Source organism: Danio rerio, chromosome 15, assembly GCF_052040795.2.
Source record: "Danio rerio strain M-AB ecotype USA chromosome 15, GRCz13ab, whole genome shotgun sequence".
Taxonomy (NCBI): Eukaryota; Metazoa; Chordata; class Actinopteri; order Cypriniformes; family Danionidae; genus Danio; species Danio rerio.
The window spans coordinates 45,730,001-45,755,602 of record NC_141035.1 but is presented as its reverse complement, the minus strand read 5'-3'; the positions used below and the strand labels follow the sequence as shown (position 1 = coordinate 45,755,602).

At 35.4% G+C, this 25,602-nt stretch overlaps 1 protein-coding gene across 4 annotated transcripts in view; it reads right to left on the bottom strand.

Moving 5' to 3' along the window:
• Positions 1–6,317: 6,317 nt before the first annotated feature.
• The window catches only part of slc8a2b (solute carrier family 8 member 2b), a 213,269-nt gene continuing 193,984 nt past the window's right edge, over positions 6,318–25,602 (bottom strand). For 2 of the 4 annotated variants that reach the window (XM_087283183.1, XM_087283182.1), the window contains 5 exons: positions 22,705–22,722; positions 20,592–20,716; positions 17,085–17,184; positions 13,353–13,631; positions 6,318–9,068 (listed from right to left, as the gene is read on the bottom strand). In XM_087283183.1, the coding sequence (XP_087139309.1) occupies positions 8,692–9,068; positions 13,353–13,631; positions 17,085–17,184; positions 20,592–20,716; positions 22,705–22,722 (899 nt within the window). In that variant the 3' untranslated portion in view covers positions 6,318–8,691. 4 annotated transcript variants of the gene reach the window in all.

The following is a 25,602-nucleotide window of genomic DNA, read 5'->3' as shown; positions in this document are numbered from 1 at the left end:
AACACTGACATACAAAACCGCGAGGACAACAAGACAGAGATCCATAACATGAAGAATAACAACTGTTCATCACATTTCTCGGCAGAAATGACCCTGTAACAAATTAGCAATAGGTTATCTTCACCGTTTCCAATTCTACTCTAAAACAAAGACGATCAACATAATATATTATGAATAGAGTAAAACCAAAAGTATAAGCAAAAACAAGCAACAAAAGATGTGATATAAATGTAAACCTTGATAACACCTCATGCGTACAAACAGGAATTTCATGCATTTTTGCACATCAGAGGCACATGTACAGCTTCACATTAACAGTAATGAACACAGTCAGAAATGCAATGCAACATCATCACCAGAACACATGAAGACATGTTTTGGGGGAGGAAAACAAAAAAAAAAACCTCATGAACATGCCCTTAACACAGTCAACAGACGAGGCAAGCCAACGCTACAGTGTATTTTACTCTGTTAACATGAGTTAAACTCATTGTAAATAAATTAATAAATAATAATTATAATAAAAGCCTTTGGCCCAGTGCACAAGAACTTTTTATAGAAACACATTACTGGTAATTAAGTAGAAAACAAAATGATAGATAGATAGATAGATAGATAGATAGATAGATAGATAGATAGATAGATAGATAGATAGATAGATAGATAGATAGATAGATAGATAGATAGATAGATAGATAGATAGATAGATAGATAGATAGATATGTAAGACTGTAAAACTATAATTTAATTAACAATTTCCTGTATTTTTGTAATTTTCTTGTATTGTTGTGTCTTTTCTGTTCATTTTTTGTGACTTTGATCTCTGCCCTGTCCATTTTTGACACTGAACATTTAACAAAATTACTGTAATTGATATTTTAGTAGTTTAAAACAATATGTTGTTGATAAAATATGTACAATACCTGACAAAAGTCTCGTCATCTATCCAAGTTTTAGGAACAACAAATAATAACTTGACTTCTAGTTGATCATTTGTTATCAGAAGGGGTTTAGGCCAAGGCCTGTAGATTACACTTATCCTGCCACAATAAAATATGATTAATTTTTAATTCGTTAATTAGGACAGTAAAGTCTGACTTTGCTTAGACAAAAGTCTTGTTACTTAACAGAAATAATGTCCAGTATAGAATATAAAGTCATGCTGCAGTGGAAACAGAATGAATATTGTGTCTGACTTCTCATGAGCTTGGAGGACTGCATCCATACATCTCTGCAATGCCTCAAATCACTTATTAATAAAGTCATCTGGAATGGCAAAGAAAGCGTTTCCAGAGTTCTCCCAGAGTTCATCAAGACTCTTTGGATTCATCTTCAATGCCTCCTCCTTCATCTTACCCCAGACATGCTCAATAATGTTCATATCTGGTGACTGGGTTGGCCCATCCTGGAGCAGCTTGACCTTCTTTGCTTTCAGGAGCTTTGATTTGGAGGCTGAAGTATGAGGAGCGCTATCCTGCAGGAGAATTTACCCTCTCCTGTGGTTTGTAATGTAATGGGCAGCACAAATGATACCTCAGGCTGTTGATGTTGCCATCCACTCTGCAGATCTCTCGCAAAACCAAGTTTCTCCAAACCATGATTTTTCCTTTACCAAACTTGACTGATTTCTCTGAGAATCTTGAGTCCTTGCTGGTTGCAGTAGGTCTTCTGCAGTATTTGTGATGATTGGGATGCAGTTCAACAGATGATTCATTAGAAAAATCTACCTTCTGCCACTTTTCCAAACGATCAACTAGAAGTCGAGTTATTATTTGTTGCTTTTACGACTGAAATCGACGACCACACAGCAAAATCCTCTACTAATTTACTCAGTTCAGAGAATATTTGGTCTCTCTTTAAATAAGGGCAAGCAGGTTGGTAAAAAGTAAAGCTGTTGTTTGTGGAGTTGCTTAATGATCCTCTGCTGAAATGTTGAGAGATTCAATGTATTATATTTCAGCTGGTTTCATCTAAGGCTGTGACTGAAGTCAGTTGTAGTGTTGTGTTTCTCTTCTGTGTTTCTGCCTATTAACAGCAGGTGTTCATCATCAGTACTCAATCATCACCCAATTAATCCTTTCATTGTCTAATTAACTTGAGTAACATCAACTCAATTTAAAGAGGGACCAAATAATAATAATAAATAAATAATTTGAGTATGATAACCGAGTATATTTTTCTTAGAGGATTTTGCTGTGAAGACTTTTGTCAGTTAGTGTGTATTCAAAAGCATAACCCAAACCAGACTACATTATTTCAACCTACTACAAATATCAATAAAGGTCAACTTTTCATCAACAAAAGCTCTTAGAGCAGAGATCAAGGCCCCATAATCCAATTTAAGAGCGTAAATAAACAGTAAACATCAATTCATAACATACTACAGCAACTGTTAGTTAACAATTGTGTGTTCAAATCTACATAGATGCACTAATAAACATTGAATTACTCTAATGAATTATCATACAACATATGGTGATTTCTTGCAACCCAAGCAAACCTACTGAGATTATTGAAACGTCTTGGAAACAGTTATCAAAACCCATTACTACATCAATAACTATTGAGGTTTCAATCAGTTTGTGTACACTTGGAAATAGAAAATCACCTACTGAAAATGTCACAAAGTCGTATTACAAAAGAAGTTTTACAAAGCTTCTGACATTGACAGATTCGTAAAAAGAGTAAACATCTGACATTCAGGGCAAACGGGTGATTTTAAACTCAACGAAAACACCAGATAATTGATGATTAAGCTAAATGATACTGTATGACCGGCTTTCAGAAAACCTGCTTGACATTTATTGCACTTTCTCATTGTAGCTCTAAAAGGGAAAAGCCTACATGCACTACAGAAAACCACAAGGAAGCGGTTGATAGGGGCGGGATAGGCACCAAAAAATAAAAATAAAATAAATAAATAAAAATCACAGAAGGGTTAAAGCAACGCCGTTTCATGCTCAATAGCGCATGACGTCCTGCTGTTGCTCAGGGTTTATTCGCATATTGCACACTTTGTCTCAATCAGTTTGGTTGCACTCAGAGAAAACACGAACATGTTGACATACGACACAATACAGACACAACAGTGGATTAACACATATTAGTTAAATATTAAATGATCAGTAAGTCTCTTAAGGCAATCATTTTGAGCAAAAACAGATTCAGGGTAGCTCTGCTTATCTAGGATTGGATTCGTCCTTTAGGGTTTCATGAAAATCTCTATTAAAGATGCTGCATCCCAATTCGCCTACTCATACTACATCCTTAATCTAGGTACTTTTATTTTGTGTGAAGAAAAAGTAAATACTTTTAAGTGTGTAACAGAACAGTATGGGACATGATACGTCCTCATAATTTGGGTCTGTTGGGTTCTCTTGCTTAGTTACATGCCCTGTCAATCATCTCAACACATCATTTACATTTAATGTCATACCACATTAAGCTTGTTACTCTTTTTTGCAATTGTTTTAGAACTTCCGATTCAGTCACCCATGAGAGAAATGACTAATAAACGGCAGAAATGGTCAAACTACTTGCTCTACAAACAATTGTGTTCATGACTAGACATAAACAGTCAAATAATATAACATCAAGCTGCAAACTGAGCTGTTTTAATGTCTAGGAATCAGTGGAAGTGAATAAGACCGAATGTGTTAAGCCGAAAAGATTCCAATAGCTTCGCCAACTCACGCATGTTAAATAAGGTCAATAGAGAGCAAATTTAGGCCACGCCCCCATCTGTTAAATCTAACTCACTGTATTGACTTTCCATTGAAGGAGTAGACATAGGATGATAACTGTTTTCAAGGTATACCGCGGTTTGGATAAGTCAAGGTTTTAAAACCGGCAAAATATTCTGTTATACTGTTCCTACGGTATATGTACAAATTTTTTAGTCACGTTTTTTTAATTTATTTTTTAGGACAACAGTATCTCCCGCAGAAAAGATATCCAAAGGTGCCGTTTTAAATTATAAAGAAATCTTTATTTTAGAAACTAACCGTACCTTCACACCGAAAGCGGCGAGAGTGTCCAAGGTCGCTCTGGTCACCCTGGCGACAACGCTGTCTGCCTTCAGCTCCGGCGACGAGCTACATTGATCTCGTATATAAATTGTTGCGCACTTCTTATCAAATTCATAAAACAATGGAAGATCAAGTTGAGTGTGGTGTGGCTTTGCTCTATTTAGCCAATATGTGTCCATATGCCTGAAATATCCTGAAACAGCTATACTGTTTTGTACCGTCACGTCGCGTGAGATTCCCACTTTTTTTAAGATATATTTATATAACATTAATGAACAGCAGTAACTCGCCAGTAACTTATTTAATGCATGTTCCTGTAAGAAAACATTGTAAATAATTGGAAATCCGGTGACCGCGATCATCAAACCCTTGGGAACAACTGTGGTCGGAACCAAAGTTCACAGGTCTGTGTTATCTGAACTCCTATCAAGCGGTGGACTTCTTCATTCTGATTGCTTGCTGCCGAACCACGTCATAGCTCATTACCATAAAGTTGACTTGATTTCAACTCTCCTCGACGCCCACGCCAGTGAAGACATGCCGCGCAGCTCCTCGCTGCCGACTCTCATTGAAATTGAATGACTTCCGGCTACTTTGATGCTCTCAACACTTTCGGTGTGAACGTACGGAAATGAAGACAGTAGAAGTCAATGATTTGAATTTTTTAGCCTGACACGTTTAGTACTCCAGAATATTTTCGTAAAATAAAATATATTGGCTGTGTCTGAAATCCCCTACTACTCAGTAGGTACTGCATTTAAATTTGAATTTACTACTCGACCGATAAAAAAAGTATGTTCTATACAGTATTAATCTAAGTTGTATGAATGGAGCTCGGACGTACTATATCCGCTATGATATCATGATCCAGTGACATACACGCTTGACTACTATTCGTGAATTCTCTTGCAGTGCATCATATAGCATAGCGTCTATCACATGCGCACTTCAGAATCTTGCAAAAAGTAGTAAGTCATCCGAGTACTTCTCGCATACTGGTTTTCAATCTCTATGAATTCGGACATACTATTCGGCTCACATATTGTTTTTAGCGTATTATATAGTATGGAAGTAAAAGATTTCAGACGCAGCCATTGTGTTTAAAGTGGAAAAAAAATCTTGTTTTTAACCAGAAATTTAAAAGGAATATATTTTAGAGCAGTAATCACAATATTTTTGTATCCAAGGTTATCACACCATTAGAATCTTATATCTTGTATGTGGGAGGGTGCCTCCTTGTAATTTCTGACTTAAAAAAAAAATAAAAAAATAAATGTTTGAAAGTTAATATTTGACAAAATGTTAAAAGGTAGGCAAGCTAAAAAAAATCTAGAAATAATGTATTTATAACCTAGCCACCCCAAAAATATTACTAGGACACACAGAAGTAGATCGCAACATCTCACATTAGAGAACTAAAGCCACCTTTCCGCTGCACACGACATTTGGACACGACTATCGGAAAACGCCCCCTTGTGGCAGTTGCACAGAATTTACAGTTTTGTCATGCACCATGGGAGAGAATAAAGGAGTGCAAAAACAAGAGCCTTTATTCTCCATGCGTTGAATGAATGAATACTAGAAACTCATTGACCTCATTTAGACTTATTTAAAAAAAAAAAAAAAAAAACTCCTATTTCTAATCTCAGCGCATAGGAACCTGCTTGGACAACACTGGAATACATCACATCCGGTCGACATACAACCTAATTGCAGGAGTTCAAATCTTTCAATGTATCAAAAGCTTAAATAGGATACGAATTTTCCATATACAGATATGACTGAAACTCCCGAACTACTCTCTCTTGCAAATGAATGACTTCCGGTCTGTGGCTTGTCGTTTGCAGTGGAAAGGCGGCTTAAGGTTCCATCCAAGTCAATGGAGTGCTTTGGATTGTTTTCTCCCTGGTGGGCGTGGCTTTCAGACTATGACGTGTTGAGCTCTGTCTCTATTGGAGATGCAGCCTCAGGCTAATCAAGAGGGGTCTGGATGCAGACCTGGTGCAGTGCAATCTGAGCTGCATCCAATGCTATTTAATGCGCTCATCTAACCCCTACACATCACAGTGACGTCACTCACTCCATTGAGTGCATTGTGTCTGACATTGCATCGCTGAGTGATGCAATCTCAGCTTGCATCAAAATGGCTGCATCCAGATACTATTTGCAGCCTTTCAAGCAGAGAAATCTCCTCAGGTGTTTGCATAATAATGCATTCAGAAGTTTTAAATCTTTATAAAAGTTCACATTGTTGTTGCAGATGTAATATAACATGGATATATATATATATTTTTTTTTTTTTCAAGTTTTTTCAAATTTTAATTAACATCTTTGCCAAAGCTTCTGCACTGTTTCAAGCGTCAGCCATTTTTGTAGTTTGTTAACACTCTTTACCCACATTTGTAGTTCTAATTAAATTCTCATCTAACACAGTGATATGGGCAATATTAGTCACTAGACTACAGTAAGCATGGAAATAGTAGACCATAACCTTGGAACACTCATTTCAAGGAACCGTGATTTGGGATGCACTCATTTTGTTTTCCAATATACTTCAGGATGGATAGTATGCGAATTGGGACACAGCATATGATTATCTCCCATTGCGAATTTTTTACCTAGCGATTAACAGTCTATTTAAGCCAGTTGATGCTGATGCTGATGTATAACACAACATTTCATGCTTCATTCACACATCTACTGTAAGCCGGAGAGCATATTTCTCTCTGCTGCACTGTAAACAAAGGCATGGATGTTGTGAAAAATACGCAAACGCTAGTCGTCTTTTCTTGAAAATGCAGATCAACTGTGTTGTTTTTTTCCTCACAAGACATTCGTGAAAAGAATAGGACATCCTGATCCGCTCTCAAATAAATAAATTGCTCATTTTCACATTAAAATATCACGCAAGACCCGACACAGGCAGCCATCACTATTCTCACAGAAACTCTCATCTTGTCCCTTTAAGCAACAAACATTGTAAACTTCAAATTCATGCATGTCTTCAGAGTCAAAGCATGCCACTACAGATCTGTCAATATAGTTCTCCATCATGCATTTCGAATGACTAGACCACAGACAAAAGTCCAGCCCTGAAGAACAGCACAGGTACAGTACACACACGCACACACACACGTTTTTTTTTTTTACAAACACCTACAGACAGATGAGCCGACGACATAAAAACACGTCAATTCTCCGTAACGTACGTACAAACACAATCCTGAGTGCTCCACGCGTAAACAACAATTTTATTGTGAATCTGTCAGGGACCAATCAGCACCACGCATAATAATCAGCTAAAAGAACCAATCAGTGCGCAGCTCAATAAATCGATCAATCGCTGTAGTTCAAGCAGCCCCGGACAGGTTCACACAATGCCAAGAAACTGTACAGGGACTTGTCATGAGAACTCGTAAATGAACGCGAACACGCATCAGGTTTTTTTTTTTGCACCGTAATAACGTTAACAAATCATTTGTCCTTCTAATAAACCTGTATTTACAAGATAAACTCCCACAGTTTAGTTTGAGGAGACCGATGAGCCACCGCAAACATCAACAGAGACATCTTTTATTTCCTTAACGTGGGAAAGTAACGATTCCTGTACTCCGATTCGACATGATGCTGGAGATATGAAGACGACGATGCGTTTCTTTACGCTGACACTTTTAAAAGCGAACACAAAGAGAGTTCCGTTGTCTCTAGGCGACAGAAATGAATGAAGATTCCAATCGTGACGTCGTATGATGAGAGCAGTGTTCCATTTTAGAAGATTTCAGTTGTAGAGGCATCATAACACTGAGCGGATATGTGTTCGTGTGAAACTAAATGTATATGTAGTATACTCTTCAAATTGTCCCTGCCCTACTCTAGCCTAAAGTTAGACTACTTTTCTTACTATTTGACAAACTGTAAACAATTTCTACCATTGTAGGGCACAACTGAAAGAACTGAATCACTCGGTGGTGATAACCCGTCCAGACAGCGTAAAACAAATATTTTGTTATTGTGATGTGATTCTCTTTTGATTCTAACACTGTCAACTTGGTGCACATTGTTATTTAAACGGGGTTATTTCTTAAAATAATAAGTATTAGAGAATGACTTATTCACTTTGCAGGCTCTGAAGTAATTCCGCATGCTTGAAGTCCAGTGTGTTGCCCAGTCTGTCTTGGCTTTAGCTCAAGATCTCTGTGGTTGTATTGTACAATCTCTCAAGCAGCGATCGCTTTAGATGCAGAGAGCTGAAGCAAAACTGCTGATCTGTTAACGCTTGTGCATTTTTATTAGCGTCACTATAGTTCTGAGGACTCTTTTTTAAAATCTCTACTCTGATTAATTGTGCCCTTGAACCATAAATAAAAAACTGTTTAGTGACAATGCAAATTGAAAGTCAATTCTTCCCTCGAGACCAAAAGATGTAAGACTAATTTACAGCATCGTTCCTTTTTTAACTACATTACACTCATCGTTGCCCTCTTTTGCTACATGCTTTGCTTCCTCATCTTTTATTCCTACAACTTCAGATTCTCTACCGATATTAGTAGTGCGTTCAGCAATTCACGTGTTTTCCTAAAGTGTGTGCAAATTTGTGTGTCACGTAAAACGGAGCCTCTCGATTTGAGGGTAAACATCAGTGCATGTTGGAAAAGAAAGCTGTTCAGAAGCCCTCGATGTGGCAGTAGGCCTCCAGGCTGGAGAATAGGATGTAGAGGAACCACAGACCCAGAAATAGGAGTGTAGTGAGCAGTCGGGAGACTCGAGGGCCGCCCAGCTCTCCTCCGATCGACGGCCGGCGCCGGAACAGCAGCACCGCCATGCAGATGAAGGCAAAGATAGTGAAGAGGGTGACGGAGAAGGCCAGAGAGCCAGGGTCCACGTTGAATCGCTTTCCCTGGACGGCCCAGTACACGGCTGCTACCGACCAGGCCACTCCGATACCCAGAAACACATTGACGGCATTGCTGCCAGTGACGTTTCCGATGGAGGCGTCTGCGTACTGATCTTGCTTTGCAGCCACTTTGCTGGCAAATGTGTCTGAAAAAAATAAAGAAAAAAAATTAACATTAGTGGTAGAGTTGCATATCAATACGGCTCAACAACAGATTTTCTCAAAAAACGAAGTGCTTTGGAAAGTTCTTAGACATTGCATAATGGGATCTATTATGCAAAAATCATATTTATATGAGGTTTAAACACAGTTGTGTGGCAACAGTATGTGAATATGAAAGCATTTAGGCTTTTCTGTAAAATATAATGATGAAGTTGCGGTGGGTTATTCGGGATGTGGTGGGTTTCTTAGGTTATTAAAGATGTTTTTTGTCACTACTTGTTTAGCCTGTATTAATGCATTCAGTGTAACGCCTGTTTCACACCACAAGCGTCAGCGGCGCGTGAGCAGAGCGTAAGCAGAGCGTATGTCGAGCAGTAGCAGCACGCAGGTGTTTGCCTTTCACATCAGCTGCGTCTACAGCGCGCAGCTCTTCGGCAGCTGCAGCAGAGATCAACCTATCTCTGTCTATTCTATCTAGTTACCCATGTCCCCCTATTTACAAATACACTTTTTAAACTTTTCATCTGCACCAAGGCCCCTCCTATGCTGTTTCTTTAACCTGCAAATGTTTATTTTACAAATGTTATAGATCAAATAGTGATGTATGCTTCTCAAGCTAAATGAGAAGTGTCTACAGTCTGAAGACAATCGCCTGTGATATCATTTCATTTGTTTTTTGATTGTCAGGTTGCTGTAGACCTAGTTATAATAATATTTATGCAATATAGTTATAATGATATTTATACATGATCAAACTAGTGTTACTTTCTTCGCTTCAGTGATGTCCAGCGGCAGAATAACAGCTCGTTAATTCATGCTCGTGCAGAGGATGAGACGGACAAAAGTAACCAATGCATGCCCTTCTTTTACTTATTTTCGTGTTGTCAGATTCACAGTGCAAACAGCTCCCGGTAGGAATAACTCGAGTGAACATAAAACAGCCGATTAAAACTTTCTTTCTCTGCTCAGCTGCACAGAACACAGCGAGCTCACATAATCCAGCATGCGTGTCGAACTACACTACCCACAATACACTTCGCTATGGACTACAAATCCCGTAAATATTCTATTTCCCCTCTCCTACAACACTAGTGTGCAACTTAAGCAAAACTGATACTAAAATTGTTTTACATTGGGTTTTGTAGTTCGGGCCTAAATAAATGTTTGTTGCCGTTTTTAATCGTTTTAAGTTTATTTGAATGACTATATATAAAGCATTTGACATTATTAACGCATTTATTGGGTAAAATTGCTACTTTTTACTGTCATTCAATGTGTTTTGGTCATTATCAATGCACTGTCACTTTAATTGAGCGTGAGCAGCGCGTCAAAAATAGACCCAGCGCCGAAACTATCGCTGCACTGCTGCTTCGGCGACGCTCACGCCTCGCTCTGACGCGCTGTTGCTGCGTGCGGTATGAAAGCTCTAATCTGTTAATATGGACGCCGAAAACACACGCGCTGCTCACGCTCTGCTCACGCGCCGCTGACACTTGCGGTGTGAAATAGGTGTAAGCTGCAGGATTAATCATAAAAAGATCGGGATCTCAACACCCACGCAACATAAATGATAAATGATGGTGATGATTTGCATATGTTTATTAATCCTTTGAACGTAATAAACACCATTCAGTTTTATTTGTTGTTAACTAATTGTACTCAGAGGTCGGTAATAATGAGTTACATTTACTTCGTTACATTTACTTGAGTAAAATGATTGGGTAACGCGTACTTTTTGAGTACATTTAAATATGTGTACTTTTACTCTTACTCAAGTAAACTATTAGAGAAAAATCAATAGGTCGCTGATTCGAGCCTCGGCTGGGTCAGTGGCATTTCTGTGTGGAGTTTACATGTTCTCCCCGTGTTAGCGTGGGTTTCGTCGGGGTGCTCCGGTTTCCCCCACAGTCCAAACACATGCGCTATGGTTGAATTGGGTAAACTAAACTGTCCGTAGTGTGTGTGTGTGTGTGTGAGAACAAGAGTGTATGGGTGTTTCCCAGTGGAAGAGCATCTGCTGTGTAAAACGTATGCTGGATATGTTGGCAGTTCATTCTGCTGTGACGGCCCCTGATTGATAAAGGGACTAACCTGAAAAGAAGATGAATGAATGAATAAATAATTAATTGGTTTGTTGTTGTTGTCGTATTCCCTTTTAAAATAATTAAAAGGGTTCATTTACTTCTACTACATCTACCACGCAGCAAGACAATGCCCAGATATTTTATTTTAAGAGGTTTTATGTCAGATTCTGTTCGTGAAGCAGAATTATTTTGAGACTAATTTATTATTTAATTTAGCATTTTATCCAAAGACTCAGACGCTAATTGCAAAACACAGTTTAGCAGCTAATAATGGCCGTGTCAGAGCTGATAATGGTAATGAGCCAATGGGATGCAGACTAATGCAGTTATGTGTGGGAGAGAGAAAGACAGTGATTCAATCTCTGGGAAAGATCAGGTGCTCATTAAGAGGAGCAGAGAAACAGCGCTTTAAGATGCGATTTGTAAGATTATATAAAAATAAAATAATTATTATATAATTATTTAAAAAATATATAAAATATTATTCATTCATTTATTTTCCTCAGGCTTAGTCCCTTGTTTATCAGGGGTCGCCAACTATTCCGGCATATGTTTTACGCAGCGGACACTCTTTCAGCTGCAACCCAGTACTGAGAAACACCCATACACACTCATTAACACACACACTCATACACTACAGCCAGTTTCAAGAGCTCACACTTAGCTGATGATTGATTATAAAGCTTGTTTGGCATGTTTTCCTGGGAGAGAGCCCTGAACTCATAAGATCTTTGAGCACAGGGCTCCCTCCTGTTTGAAGGCGAGAGGGGAGTTTAAGCTCAGGTAGATCTCGAGAACTCCCCTAATGTAGTAGCTAATGAACAGATAGTGATCGCTCTTAAGAGATAACTACTTACTAGGATCATGTCTATGGTGCCGATTTGGATTAGTCAATTAACTTAAGTTGCATGTTTTTGGATGGTGGGAGGAAACCGGGGAACCAGGGGGAAACCCACGTGAGCACGGGGAGATTGTGTAAACTCCGCACAGAAACGTCAGCTGGCTTGGTAAAGACTAAAACTAGTGACGTTCTTGCTGTGAGACAACAGTGCTAAAAACTGAGTCATTGTGCCACCCATCTAGGAAAAGAGAAGGAGTAGGGGTGGAAGGAGAGGATTCTTCAAAACGAAGATGGCTATGATATGGAACATAGGGTAATTATAGTGGCTTAGGAATCGTCTGATTGGAGAATCATTAATTAAATAATGCAGGACCAGCCGCAAGCAATCATAAGCATGTGATCCTCTCAAAATTCGTTTATAAATAAACTTCACTTAGTTTTTACAATTCTCCTATAGCGCATGTGTTTTTCACTGTGGTACATTCCACGTCACCCCCGGTGTGTGGTACATTCCCTTTCCGTAAGGAATCTGTAATTTTAACTTTGTTTCGGGACTTGTAAAAGTGTTTTGCATCTTGTAAATCTTTTTCTAAAATGTAAATTTGTTTCATCATTGGTAAAATAGTTTTTCCTATGTAATTGTGTCTCGAGCTTCGTAAAAGTGTTTTGCACTTTGTAATGTTGTTTAGCACTTCCTGGCCACCGTAGTTGCCACTGCTATGCTATCCTAAAAATGAGTCATAGAGATTACGTAAAACATCAAATAAAAATGCACATTTCAAAGCACTTCACCAGACCCTTAAAGTACACATGAAATCAGAACTAACCATATGGATTTGGTTAGCTCACGTTGCTAGTTAGGTGGTAAACAATTCATCTGTGCATGTCATTAAGAAGAAAAAACAATGCTTTGCCCTTGTAAACTAAAATTAAAATCTGAAAATGCACTTCCTGTTTGTTTTCAGTTAAATTTTCAAATTAGGTCAGTCTGAGGTATTGTACTGCCAGCTGGAGGGGCGTGGTTAATATTTTAGCCACGCCCCTCCAGCTGGCAGTTTTGACAACAAACAGAAATAGTGTGCAGGAGGAGTTTGTTAGGTTGTAACAACTCTCCCCAAACCCTTTTCCCTAAGATCTTTCTGAATGAAATGCCTACTTTACTACTTCCAATCAGCTCGCAGTAGAAAAAACAAGCCACGCCCACTGTTTTCTCATTCAATATTCTGTTTCTCTGCATTCATGAAGAGCAAAAATAAACTTATTTTCATCTGTAACCTACTTTACAATAAACACCATATGTCGGTAATGTACTCAGTCATGTGTAGTAATAGCAGAGAGCGCACCTGGTATGGAAGTGCCGAGCGCCACAAACACCACGGCGGTGACGGTGTCCCGCAGGCCCACAGTGCAGCCAAAGTGCGACGCCAGATCCCCGATGACGGCCGTCAGGAGCCCGATCACCGTGATGGAAACCACGAAACAGGCCCAGCCGTTCCAGTACTCGGTGGGAGGAACGAACGCAAACAAAACCTTCCAGAAGACCGTCAGAAAATGCATGACGTAATCAGAGCAGGACGGCGGATGCTCCTCTCGACCCTCCTCATCATCTTCATCACCGTCACCTGAGGAGAAAAGGCGGCAATCAAAGGAAGCTTTTTTTATATCCACCAATGCAAATTCACGCACAAAAAAAACATTTAATCCTGCAATACTTAAAGAAATTGAACATTATGTGATCATCAGTGGTTAGCACTTCGCCTCACAGCAAGAAGGTCGCTGGTTCGAGTCTCGGCTGCTTCAGTTGGCACTTTTGTGTGGAGTTTGCATGTTCTCCCCTTGTTGGTGTGGGTTTCCTCCGGGTGCTCCGGTTTCCCCCACAGTCCAAACACATGTTCTATAGAGGAATGCGTTAAACTTAATTGGTCGTAGTGTGTGAGTGTGAATGTGTGAATGAGTGTGTATGGATGTTTCCCAGTATTGGGTTGCAGCAGGAAGGGCATCTGCGGTGTAAAACATATGCTGGATAAGTTGGCTGTTCATTTCACTGTAGCGACCCCTCATTAATAAAGGGACTAAGCTGACGGAAAATGAATGAATAAATGAATGAACATCACAAAATTTTTTATTTTTAAATTTAAACCCTTGAATATTTTGTCATTTCACAAGGCGCTTTCTCTTTTGTTTTGTTTTTTAGCATCCATACTTTATACACTAACCGGCCAGTTTATTAGGTACACCTTACTATTCCTGCTTCCATGTTGTTAATGCCGAACTCTGACCCTGCCATCCGAATGTCACAGCAGAAATCGAGACTCATCAGACCAGGCAACATTTCTCCAATCTTCTATTGTCCAGCTTTGGTGAGCAAGTGTGAATTGTAGCCTCAGTTTCTTGTTTCTAGCTGACAGGAGTGGCACCTGGTGTGGTCTTCTGCTGCTGTAGCCCATCTGCCACAAGGTTGGACGTGTTGTGTGTTCAGAGATGCTCTTCTGCAGACCTCGGTTGTAACGAGTGCTAATTTGAGTTACTGGTGCCTTTCTATCAGCTGATACCAGTCTGGCCGTTCCCCTCTGACCTCTGGCATCAACAAGGCCCACAGAACTGCTCCGGATATTTTCTCTATTTCTGATCATTCTCTGTAAACCCTAGAGATGGTTGCGCATGAAAATCCCAGTAGATCAGCAGTCTCTAAAATACTCAGACCAGCCCGTCTGGCACCAACAACCATGCCACGTTCAAAGTCTTGAACTTAAGTCACCTTTCTTCCTCATTCCTATGCTCGTTTTGAACTGCAGCAGATTGCCTTGACCAGGTCTACATGCATTAAGTTGCTGCTATGTGATTGGCTGGTGAGAAATGGATGTATTATGTACAATGAGCAGTTGTACATATTAAAGTGGTCAGTACACAGTTGAAGTCAAAGTTATTTTCCCTCTAGTGTTTTCTTTTTATATATATATATATATATATATATATATATATATATATATATTTTTTTTTTAAGGAATTTTTCACTGTATTTCTTATAATATTTTTTTTCTTTTTATTTGTTTATTTCGGCTAGAAAAAAAGCAGTTTTTAATTTTTTTTATCATTTTAAGGTCAATATTATTAGCCGCCTTCAGCAATATTTTTTCGACCTGCACTTTGGGAACCACTGGTCTACAGAACAAACCAATATTATTCAATGATTTGCCTAATTACCCTAGCTTCTCTAGCTAAACTATTCACCCAAGTAATGCCTTTAAATGTCACTTTAAGCTGAATACTAGTGTCTAGTAATATAGTAAGTCAAATAATATGTACTGTCGTCATTAGCAAAGATAAAAATAATCAGTTAATAAAACTATTATGTTAAGAGTATTTATTATTATTTTGTTTTCAGTACACCCCTGACAATCTTTCTTTGTATTCTGTATTTATATTGTTCTATATTCTGTTGAAGCAATAACAAGATATAATATACAAAGAAAAAGCAGCAGTCATTAACAGTACAAGGCAGCAGAGGGCAGCAGAACACCACTGAGAAACACTCCACTAATATCTGCAGAAAAGTGAAGAGAGACGTTTTACTTGATAAGTAATACATAGGTAAAAGCAACGTGCGAATTACAGGGGGGATTGGCTCCTAATTAACGCTTGATTTATTTGAAGCACTTCAAAACAATATATATGGTTGTCAGCCCTTTAATACTGAAGAATAGTTCGCTCTGATGTGTATTTTTAAATAATAATGTTAATAATTAAAGCAGTAGATAATATAAACATGCAGTTGACCACCCCTATAAACGGTCCATACCATTGTGAATGCATCATCGAGCCAATCAGTCTATACGAGACAGAAATCATTCAGCAATCTGAACCGGCAGATCTACAGCACAGATGGACACCGTAAGTGTTCACAAGACTGTTCTCTCGTAAAATATGTGTGTTTCTACATGTAGTCTAAAAGTAAAGTCAAAGGTGGGTCAAAATACACTGAATATCCCTCAAAACACTGAAAACGTGTATACGTTATATTAATAAATTATATATAATTCAAATAAATACATACATTTGATTCACTGAAACTGATTCACTAATATTATATTCATTCATTTTCCTTTAGCTTAGTTCCTTATTCATCAGGGGTCGCCACAGCGGAATGCGTCTACTGGTAGGCTCAGAAGGCTGTTATCATCCATCCACATGGTTAATCAGCTATACAAATAGAGAAGACTCCAGTTTCAGACCTGTTTTTACATTACTGTGATGGTTGGGTTTAGGGTTGGGGTAGATGTTAATAAAATAAAAATAATGGGAATATTCATTCATTCATTCATTTTCTTGTCAGCTTAGTCCCTTTATTAATCCGCGGCCGCCACAGCGGAATGAACCGCCAACTTATCCAGCAAGTTTTTACACAACGGATGCCCTTCCACAACCCATCTCTGGGAAACATCCACACACACATTCACACACACACACTCATACACTACGGACAATTTAGCCTACCCAATTCATCTGTACTGCATGTCTTTGGACTGTGGGGGAAACCCGGAGGAAACCCACGCGAACGCAGGGAGAACATGCAAACTTCACACAGAAACGCCAACTGAGCTGAGGATCGAATCAGCAACCCAGCGACCTTATTGCTGTGAGGTGACAGCAATACCTACTGCTTCGCCCTAACTGCCAACGTATCCAGCATATGTTTTACACAGCGGATGCCCTTCCAGCTGCAAACCAGTACTGGGAAACACCCATACACACTCATTCACACACATACACTACGACCAATTTATCTTATTCAGTTCATATAGCGCATGTCTTTGGCTTCTTGCTGTGGGCCACCGTGCATCCCTTGACTCCATCTTCCCAATAATAATCCAGAAGAATCCCCATAATCTTCCAGAATAATCCCAAATCAGGCACAATTAATGAATTGTTTCCAAATAAAGCTGTTCAAGCTATCTGGTGAAATCAAATTCATATCAAAATATAAATCACAGCAAAACTAATGATCACGATGTCTAATATTTCTAATATTGTGCAGCCCTAATGTATGTATGAATAGAGAAGTGAAGGGTCTGGACCTGCGCTGACCGTCACGGCCTCCACAAACTGCTCTCTCCAGGAGTGAGTGCCGATCACCAGCGCCAGGTTGGTCTTCTTGATCAGCTTATCAACGGTGCTCTGAAACACACGACACACACACACACACACACACACACACACACACACACACACACACACACACACACACACACACAAAAGCTTCAACACACTCTTCAGATGACTGCGGGAACATTATTTAGATTATTGATCAAATATTGACACGATATATGAATAAGGAATTATTTGAATGAACAATAAAATTAGTCAAAATATTAATAAAATATTCACAAGATAAAATAAAATAAATTAATATAAATAAATGAACAATGAATTTATCATTTTTATATTTTCATTTTCTTTCTTTCCTTTATATTTTCTTTTTTCTTTCCTTTTTTTCTTTCTTTCTTTCCCCTTTTCATTTATTTATTTATTTATTTATTTATTTATTTATTTATTTATTTATTTATTTATTTATTTATTTCCTTCTCTTTGTTCCTTCTCTGTTTTACTTTTTCTTTCTTTCTATTTATTTATTTATTTATTTATAGTTTTCCTTTTTCTTTCTTTCTTTCTTTCTTTCTTTCTTTCTTTCTTTCTTTCTTTCTTTCTAGTTTTCTTCTTTCTTTCTTTCTTTCTTTCTTTTTTCTTTCTTTTTAAAACTTTTTATTCCTTTCGTTCTTTCGTTCTTTCTTTCTTTCTTTCTTTCTTTCTTTCATTCTTTCTTTCTTTCTTTCTTTCTTTCTTTCTTTCTTTCCCCTTTTTATTTAATGATTTATTTTTAGTTTTCTTCTTTCTTTATTTCTTTCTTTCTTTTTTCTAGTTTTCTTCTTTCTTTCTTTCTTTCTTTTTTTAAACTTTTTATTTCTTTCGTTATATTTTTCTTTCTTTCTTTCTTTCTTTCTTTCTTTCTTTCTTTCTTTCTTTCTTTCCCCTTTTTATTTAATGATTTATTTTTAGTTTTCTTCTTTCTTTCTTTCTTTCTTTCTTTCTTTCTTATTATTTATTTAATTTCTAGTTTTCTTATTTCTTTCTTTCTTTCTTTTACTTTCTTTCTTTATTAAAACAGACACATAAGATCATATTCAGTGTGACTCCTGTCCGCAAAAAAATAAAATATCCAATAAATAAAGCATAAACCCTTTAATAAATTATTGTTATATTATTATTATTATTATTATTAATAGTAGTAGTATTAGTATTATTATATCTCTAAAAAATAATCACATGTGAAGCTTATAAATTTTTTATTGCTCCAATAAATGCAAAATAGCAAAGAATTAGTCTATATAACAGTAATGACAAACACGAATGAACCAGACATCTGCTGATCCAGCACCACTGATCTGACAAACACACACTTTACTGATCTGATAAAAATAAACATTCAAACTCACACACTCTACTGATCTGACAAACACATCACACACTGATCTGAGTGCAGTTTCAGACCACAGTTTAATCAGGCCTTCAGTTTCTGCAGATATGGACATCATAAGGCATATTTACACCCCTGGCAGTCATTAAGTGGAGCTTCAAATTATATTTTTGTAAACACTCATCAACATTCATAATTTAGAGTCCTCCACTGTAATGAAGAATCGTGAGCATCATATGAGCAGGAATACAGAACTGGGAATCATTCTGATGCTCTGGTTTCACTGGAGGATTTGCATTTTTCATGTCATAAAACGTGAAACCTATTTATAGAAGAAGAACAGATCAGCACACATGATTCCTGCACACAACCTCATGTCACGTCTCTGCAGATAACTCAAGACCAGATGGAGATTACCATGATAAATAATAATAAAAAATGCTAAAACGTGGACTCACTATTTTAGTAGAGTAAAAAATAAATAAATAAAATACATCTAAAATAAAATAAAAAAGCTGCCGGAAGAAACCCACGCGAATGTGGGGAGAACGTGTAAACTTCACACAGAAACACCAACTGACCCAGCCGAGGCTCGAACCAGCTACCTTCTTGCTGTGAGGCGACGGCACTACCTACTGCGCCATCACGTCGCCAAAATAATATACATTTAAGATAAAATTATATAAAAAATTTAAAATAAAATACAATTACATTAATTTTAAATAAAATAAAATAAATGTAAAATTAAATAAAACACATTGAAAATAAAATGAAATAAATGTAAAATTAAATGAAACACATTGAAAATAAAATGAAATAAATGTAAAATTAAATAAAACACATTGAAAATAAAATGAAATAAATGTAAAATTAAATAAAACACATTAAAAATTAAATGAAATAAATTTAAAATGAAATAAAACACATTAAAAATAAAATGAAATAAATGTAAAATGAAATAAAACACATTGAAAATAAAATGAAATAAATGTAAAATTAAATAAAACACATTGAAAATAAAATGAAATAAATGTAAAATTAAATAAAACACATTAAAAATTAAATGAAATAAATTTTAAATAAAATAAAACACATTAAAAATAAAATGAAATAAATGTAAAATGAAATAAAACACATTGAAAATAAAATTAAATAAATGTAAAATTAAATAAAACACATTAAAAATAAAATGAAATAAATGTAAAATTAAACAAAACACATTGAAAATAAAATGAAATAAATGTAAAATTAAATAAAACACATTGAAAATAAAATGAAATAAATGTAAAATGAAATAAAACACATTGAAAATAAAATGAAATAAATGTAAAATGAAATAAAACACATTGAAAATAAAATGAAATAAATGTAAAATTAAATGAAACACATTGAAAATAAAATGAAATAAATGTAAAATTAAATAAAACACATTGAAAATAAAATGAAATAAATGTAAAATTAAATGAAACACATTGAAAATAAAATGAAATAAATGCAAAATTAAATAAAACACATTGAAAATAAAATTAAATAATAAAAAACCTTGAATAGAATTATAATAATATAAAACTATTTAAATGCAATGCTGTCAAATAAAATAAGTGCAATGCAATAAAATTAAATGCAATAATATTATTTAAAATAGAATAAAGTGCAATGCAATGCAGTAAAATAAATGTAATGCAATAGAATAAATGTGATGAAATAAAATGCAATACAATAAAATTAAATTCAATGCAATAAAATAAAAAAAATGCAATAAAATAAAATAAAACAAGTGTAATAAAAACTGCAATAAAATAAAATAAATGTGTTGATCTCCACAGTCTTATTGTAAGTTCTGTGAACCACAGCAAATACTTGGGGATTCGGTGACGGACATTTTATTTAAAGTAAAAAAATTTAAAGTAAAAAAAAATGCTGGATAAGTTGGCGGTTCATTTCACTGTGGCAACCCCAGATTAATAAAGAGACTAAGCCAAACGAAAATGATTGAAAAATAAAATAAAATAAAATAAAATAAAATAAAATAAAATAAAATAAAATAAAATAAAATAAAACAAAATAAAATAAAATAAAATAAAGTAGTCAGTGTTTTGAGATGCAATACCTTGAACTCGTAAGACTCCTCGATGACCACCTCCAGCCGGCTGTGTTCCCCCAGGACGGGTTTGCCCATTTCTGCAATCCTCCGGGCCTCCTCTTCCTCTGCACTCAACTGACCTTCTGCATCCTCTGAAAACACACACACACACACACACACACAGAAACACAGAGTGGATGAGAAACAGCGGGACAAAACCAAAAAACACAAGAGAAGAGCTCATCCGATCAATAAAACACAAACTACGACACAACGACACGCACACAAACACACACACACACAAAAAAAAAAAAACAGCTCTGAATGCATGAGCTTCCTCTGCTGCACATAAAGCATTCACTGCTGTGATAAAACACACTTCTCAGTGGGACAAACTGAGATTTGTCTGGGATTGAGCCCACTGTAAAACGTGGACTGGGGAATGCTTTCTGTGTTTTCACTTACAGTAAAATCTCCCTGATAAAATTAAATAATCAGTTTTGTATGAAAATGCAGTTCACAGAACAAATAAATAACATAAAAATAATGAAATAAAAGTGTAAATGAAAGAAAGCAACATTTAAATAACATTTATGAAACCATATGAAAAAATACAGAAAATAAACATAAAATAATAAAACAAGATAATATTTACAAAAGAAAATAAAAATAACAAAAAATTAATAATAATACAAATAATAATACAAACAATACAAAATGCTAATAATTATATATATAAAACACTGAAATAAGATAATATATACAAAACAAAATAAATATAACAAAAACATTTATAATAATACAAATAATATTAAAAACCAAATAATAATAAATATATATATATAAAACACTAAAATAAGATAATATATACAAAAAATAAATATAACAAAAAATTAATAATAATATTAATAATACAAAGAATACAATAATAATAATAATAATAATAAAAATAATATATATATATGCACTTCATTTATTTATGCACTTCACAGAATAAATAAATGAAGTTAAAGTGATGAAAAAAAAGTGAAATTTAAAGAAAAGAACATTTAATTAACATTTATAAAATCATGTGAATATGAAAAAATACAGGGAATAAATTTAACATACTAAAATAAGATAATATATACAAAACATAGAATAAAAATAACAGAAATGCAAAATTAAACTAAATAATCATAAATAGCTTTATATAGCAATACATTTATATTAATAATAAAATAAAAAAGTTTAATGAAAAATAAAATAAAATATTGCATAGTACAAAATACAAATTTAAAATGGAAAAAAAAACTGACAGATAAAATGAATTTAAAACAAAATGCACTTCATAAATTACATTTTGAATTTTAAAAAATAATGCAGCAAAAGTGAAAATGAATGAAAAGAACAATTAAATTACATTTAAAATCATATTATAAAATAATATATATATATATATATATATATATATATAAATATATATATATGACAAATACAAACATTAAAACTAAAATAATGCATAATATCAGAGAAAATGAAAAAACTCCCTGATAACATAATTTTTATATTAAATTTAAAAGCACACACTTCACAAAATAATAATTAAATAAAATAAATGTGAAAATAAAAGAAAGGATCACTTAAATTGTTAATTTAATATAATTGTTAATATAAATTGTTATATTGTAATGAAATTGTACGATAAAAAACAGAAATTAAATAAAAAATAATTAAATAATATAAAACATAAAAGAAAACAATAAATCAAATATTACATAATATAAAATATATAACAACACACATATACAGTATAACTTAAAAAAATAAAATGGAATAAAATAAAATGCAATAAAGTAAAACAAAATGCAATAAAATAAAATACAATGCAATAAAATATATTATATTTACAAAATTGTAAATATAATATATCTTTAAATAAAATATATATGAAAGCATTAAAAAAAAAAGCTAAAAATTGAATGCTAAAAGTGAGAGCTGCATTGTCAGAATCGGTGGACCAGTTTTCTGTGCTGTTCTGATCTGGTGTCAGCGTTTGATCCCCTTTCCTGATGTCTCTACTGGTTGTGTGTTTGTGTGTGCGTGTATGTGTGTGTGTGTGATGAGGGTTAGTGAGACGTGTGCTGATCTGAAACCTTACCTTGGTTCAGCAGCAGGGCTGCGTGATGATAGGAGGACAAGAGAGATGGAGTTAGTGCTGGAGATGAGTTTACTCCATTAATAAACACACACACGCACACACACACATCTACACACACAAACACACATGACAGTGGCTCAGAGGTGGTATTTGTACTTCACTACTGCACACAAGTACATATTTTAGGGATCTTTATTTTATCTGAGTATAAAACGTTTACTTTACTACATCTCCTAAAGGAGTAAAAAGTTATTAAAGAAAAAGGGAGACTAGAATAGTGGTTTTTAATTCATGAACAAGCTGAATTTGACCAGTTGACCTTTTGAATCAGTTCACAAATTGCTCTGAAGAATTCATTTCATTTTACAAGTGTTTAAAATTAATCTCCAGTAAACAAGTCACTAATTCAAATGATCAGATCAGAGTGAGCCTTCAGTAAAGAACTCACTGATTCAAATAAGCGGTTCAGAGTGAGCCTTCAGTAAACAAGTCAATGATTCAAATGAGCAGTTCAGAGTGAGCCTTCAGTAAACAACTCACTGATTGAAATGATCCATTCAGAGTGAGTCTCCAGTAAACAACTCACTGATTCAAATGATCCATTCAGAGTGAGTCTCCAGTAAATAACATACTGATTCAAATGATCCATTCAGAGTGAGTCTCCAGTAAATAACATACTGATTCAAATGATCTGTTCAGAGTGAGTCTATAGTAAACAGCTCAGTAATTAAAATGATCCGTTCTGGGTAAGTCTCCAGTAAACAACTCACTGATTCAAATGATCAGTTCAGAGTGAGCCTTCAGTAAACAACTCAGTGAGTTAAATGATCAGTTCAGAGTGAATCTCCAGGAAACAACACACTGATTCAAATGATTTGTTCAGAGTAAGTCTCCAGTAAACAGCTTAGTGATTCAAATGATCAGTTCAGAGGGAGCCTTCAGTAAACAACTCACTGATTCAAATGATCAGTTCAGAGTGAGCCTTCAGTAAACAACTCACTGATTCAAATGATCCATTCAGAGTAAAGCTGCGTCCCAAATGGCACACTATACACTATGCACTCATGCACTATGTACTTATGCACTTACACACTCAACAGGATAGTATATGTATGTATTGTCGTCCCAAATGGCACACTAATGTTTTTTTTACTAAGCGGAAATTCAAACCGTTTCCCTGATGACGTTTGACGGTTGCCAAATCATTGAAGTAAATGGCCGAATTATCAAATAATACCTGCCGTGAGTGTTGCCGCAATCACTATCGGGAGGCGCTATAATCACTCTCGTAAAAGAATTTTGCTTTCACCATCCAAATTAAATAAAGTTATTCAACATGTGCGTCCGATAGCTCCGCCCCTTCCGCTACGTAAGCAAACCTACGGTCGTTGAGTGCGTGAAGTGTCCATCATTACACACTTCATTTTAGCGGCTGAATGAGTGCATCATCCGGGTAATTAAAGTGCACTCATTATTTTTAGAGTTTTCAGTGTGAACGCACTACTTACACTATTTATACTACAAAATGGCGTAGAATAGTGCATAAGTATGCGATTTGGGACGCAGCTTATGTCTCAAGTAAACAGCTTAGTGATTCAAATGATCCTTTCAGAGTGAGTCTCCTGTAAACAACTCACTGATTCAAATTATACATTCAGAGTGAGTTTTCAGTAAACAACTCACTGATTCAAATGATCCATTTAGAATGATTCTCTACTAAAAAACTGATTTAAATGATCCGTTCAGGGTGAGTCTCCAGCAAACAACTCACTGATTCAAATGATCTGATCAGAGTGAGTTTCCAGCAAACAACTTATCAATTTAAATGATTCATTTAGATTGAGTTTTCAGTAATTAACCAATTAAATTATTTATATAATTCATTCAGAGTAAGTTTCTAGTTAACAACTCACTAATTCAAATTATTCATTCGGAGTGAGCCTTCAGTGAACAACTAACTGATTCAAATTAGCAATTCCGTGTGAGTCTCAAGTAATCAACTAAGTGATTCAAACCACCCATTCAGAATGATCCTATAGTAAACAACTCACTGATTCAAATGATCCGTTCAGAGTGAGTCTCCGGTAAACAACTCACTGATTCAAATGATCCGTTCAAAATTAGTCCCTAGTAAACAACTGACTGATTCAATTCACTAGTTCAATTCCGAACAACACAATGACTCTAATGGTCTGTTCAGAGTGAGTCTACAAGAACAAAAACTCACTGATTCAAGTGAACTGTTTCGCATGAGTTACCAGTTAGCAACTTACTGATTCAAATGATCTATTTCGAGTGAGTCTCAGCACATGATTCACAGATTTTACAAACTGATCTTAACAACTCAATGATGGGGTTCAGCATTTCCAGCATTGCTTTTTTCACTTGAATGACCATGAATTATCTCTGTGATTGTCAGAGTAAGACGAGTTTTGGCTTTCTTGCAAAAATAAACACTCATCTGTGAATACTTAATCTGTCTATTTATCAAATAAAATAAAAGTAAATAAAAAATTAAGTATTTTGTACATCTATTAAAGTAATATTGAAAAAGAGGACTTTATACTTCTACTGGAGTAATGGTTCTATTAGGGCATCTGCCTATTTTCAGCACTGCCATGGCTTTATTCCAAACCCTAGTGAGCTTTCTCTCTGAGCAGTAAAAGCGCATGCTGACTGTTAAGGGTCCTCAGACGTGATGTTCAGACAAACAGATGATGGCGAGTCCAGCAGATGAGCTGTTTCAGGGTCAGTCTGAGCTCTTGATCACCCGCTCAGAAACAGCCTCGAGCAGCTGAACATCTGCTGTCTCAAAACATCACTCTCAAAATGTCTTTAATATCTTTCATTTAAGTCTTCATTTGACATTAAAACAGATCACTAAAAAAAAAAAAAAAA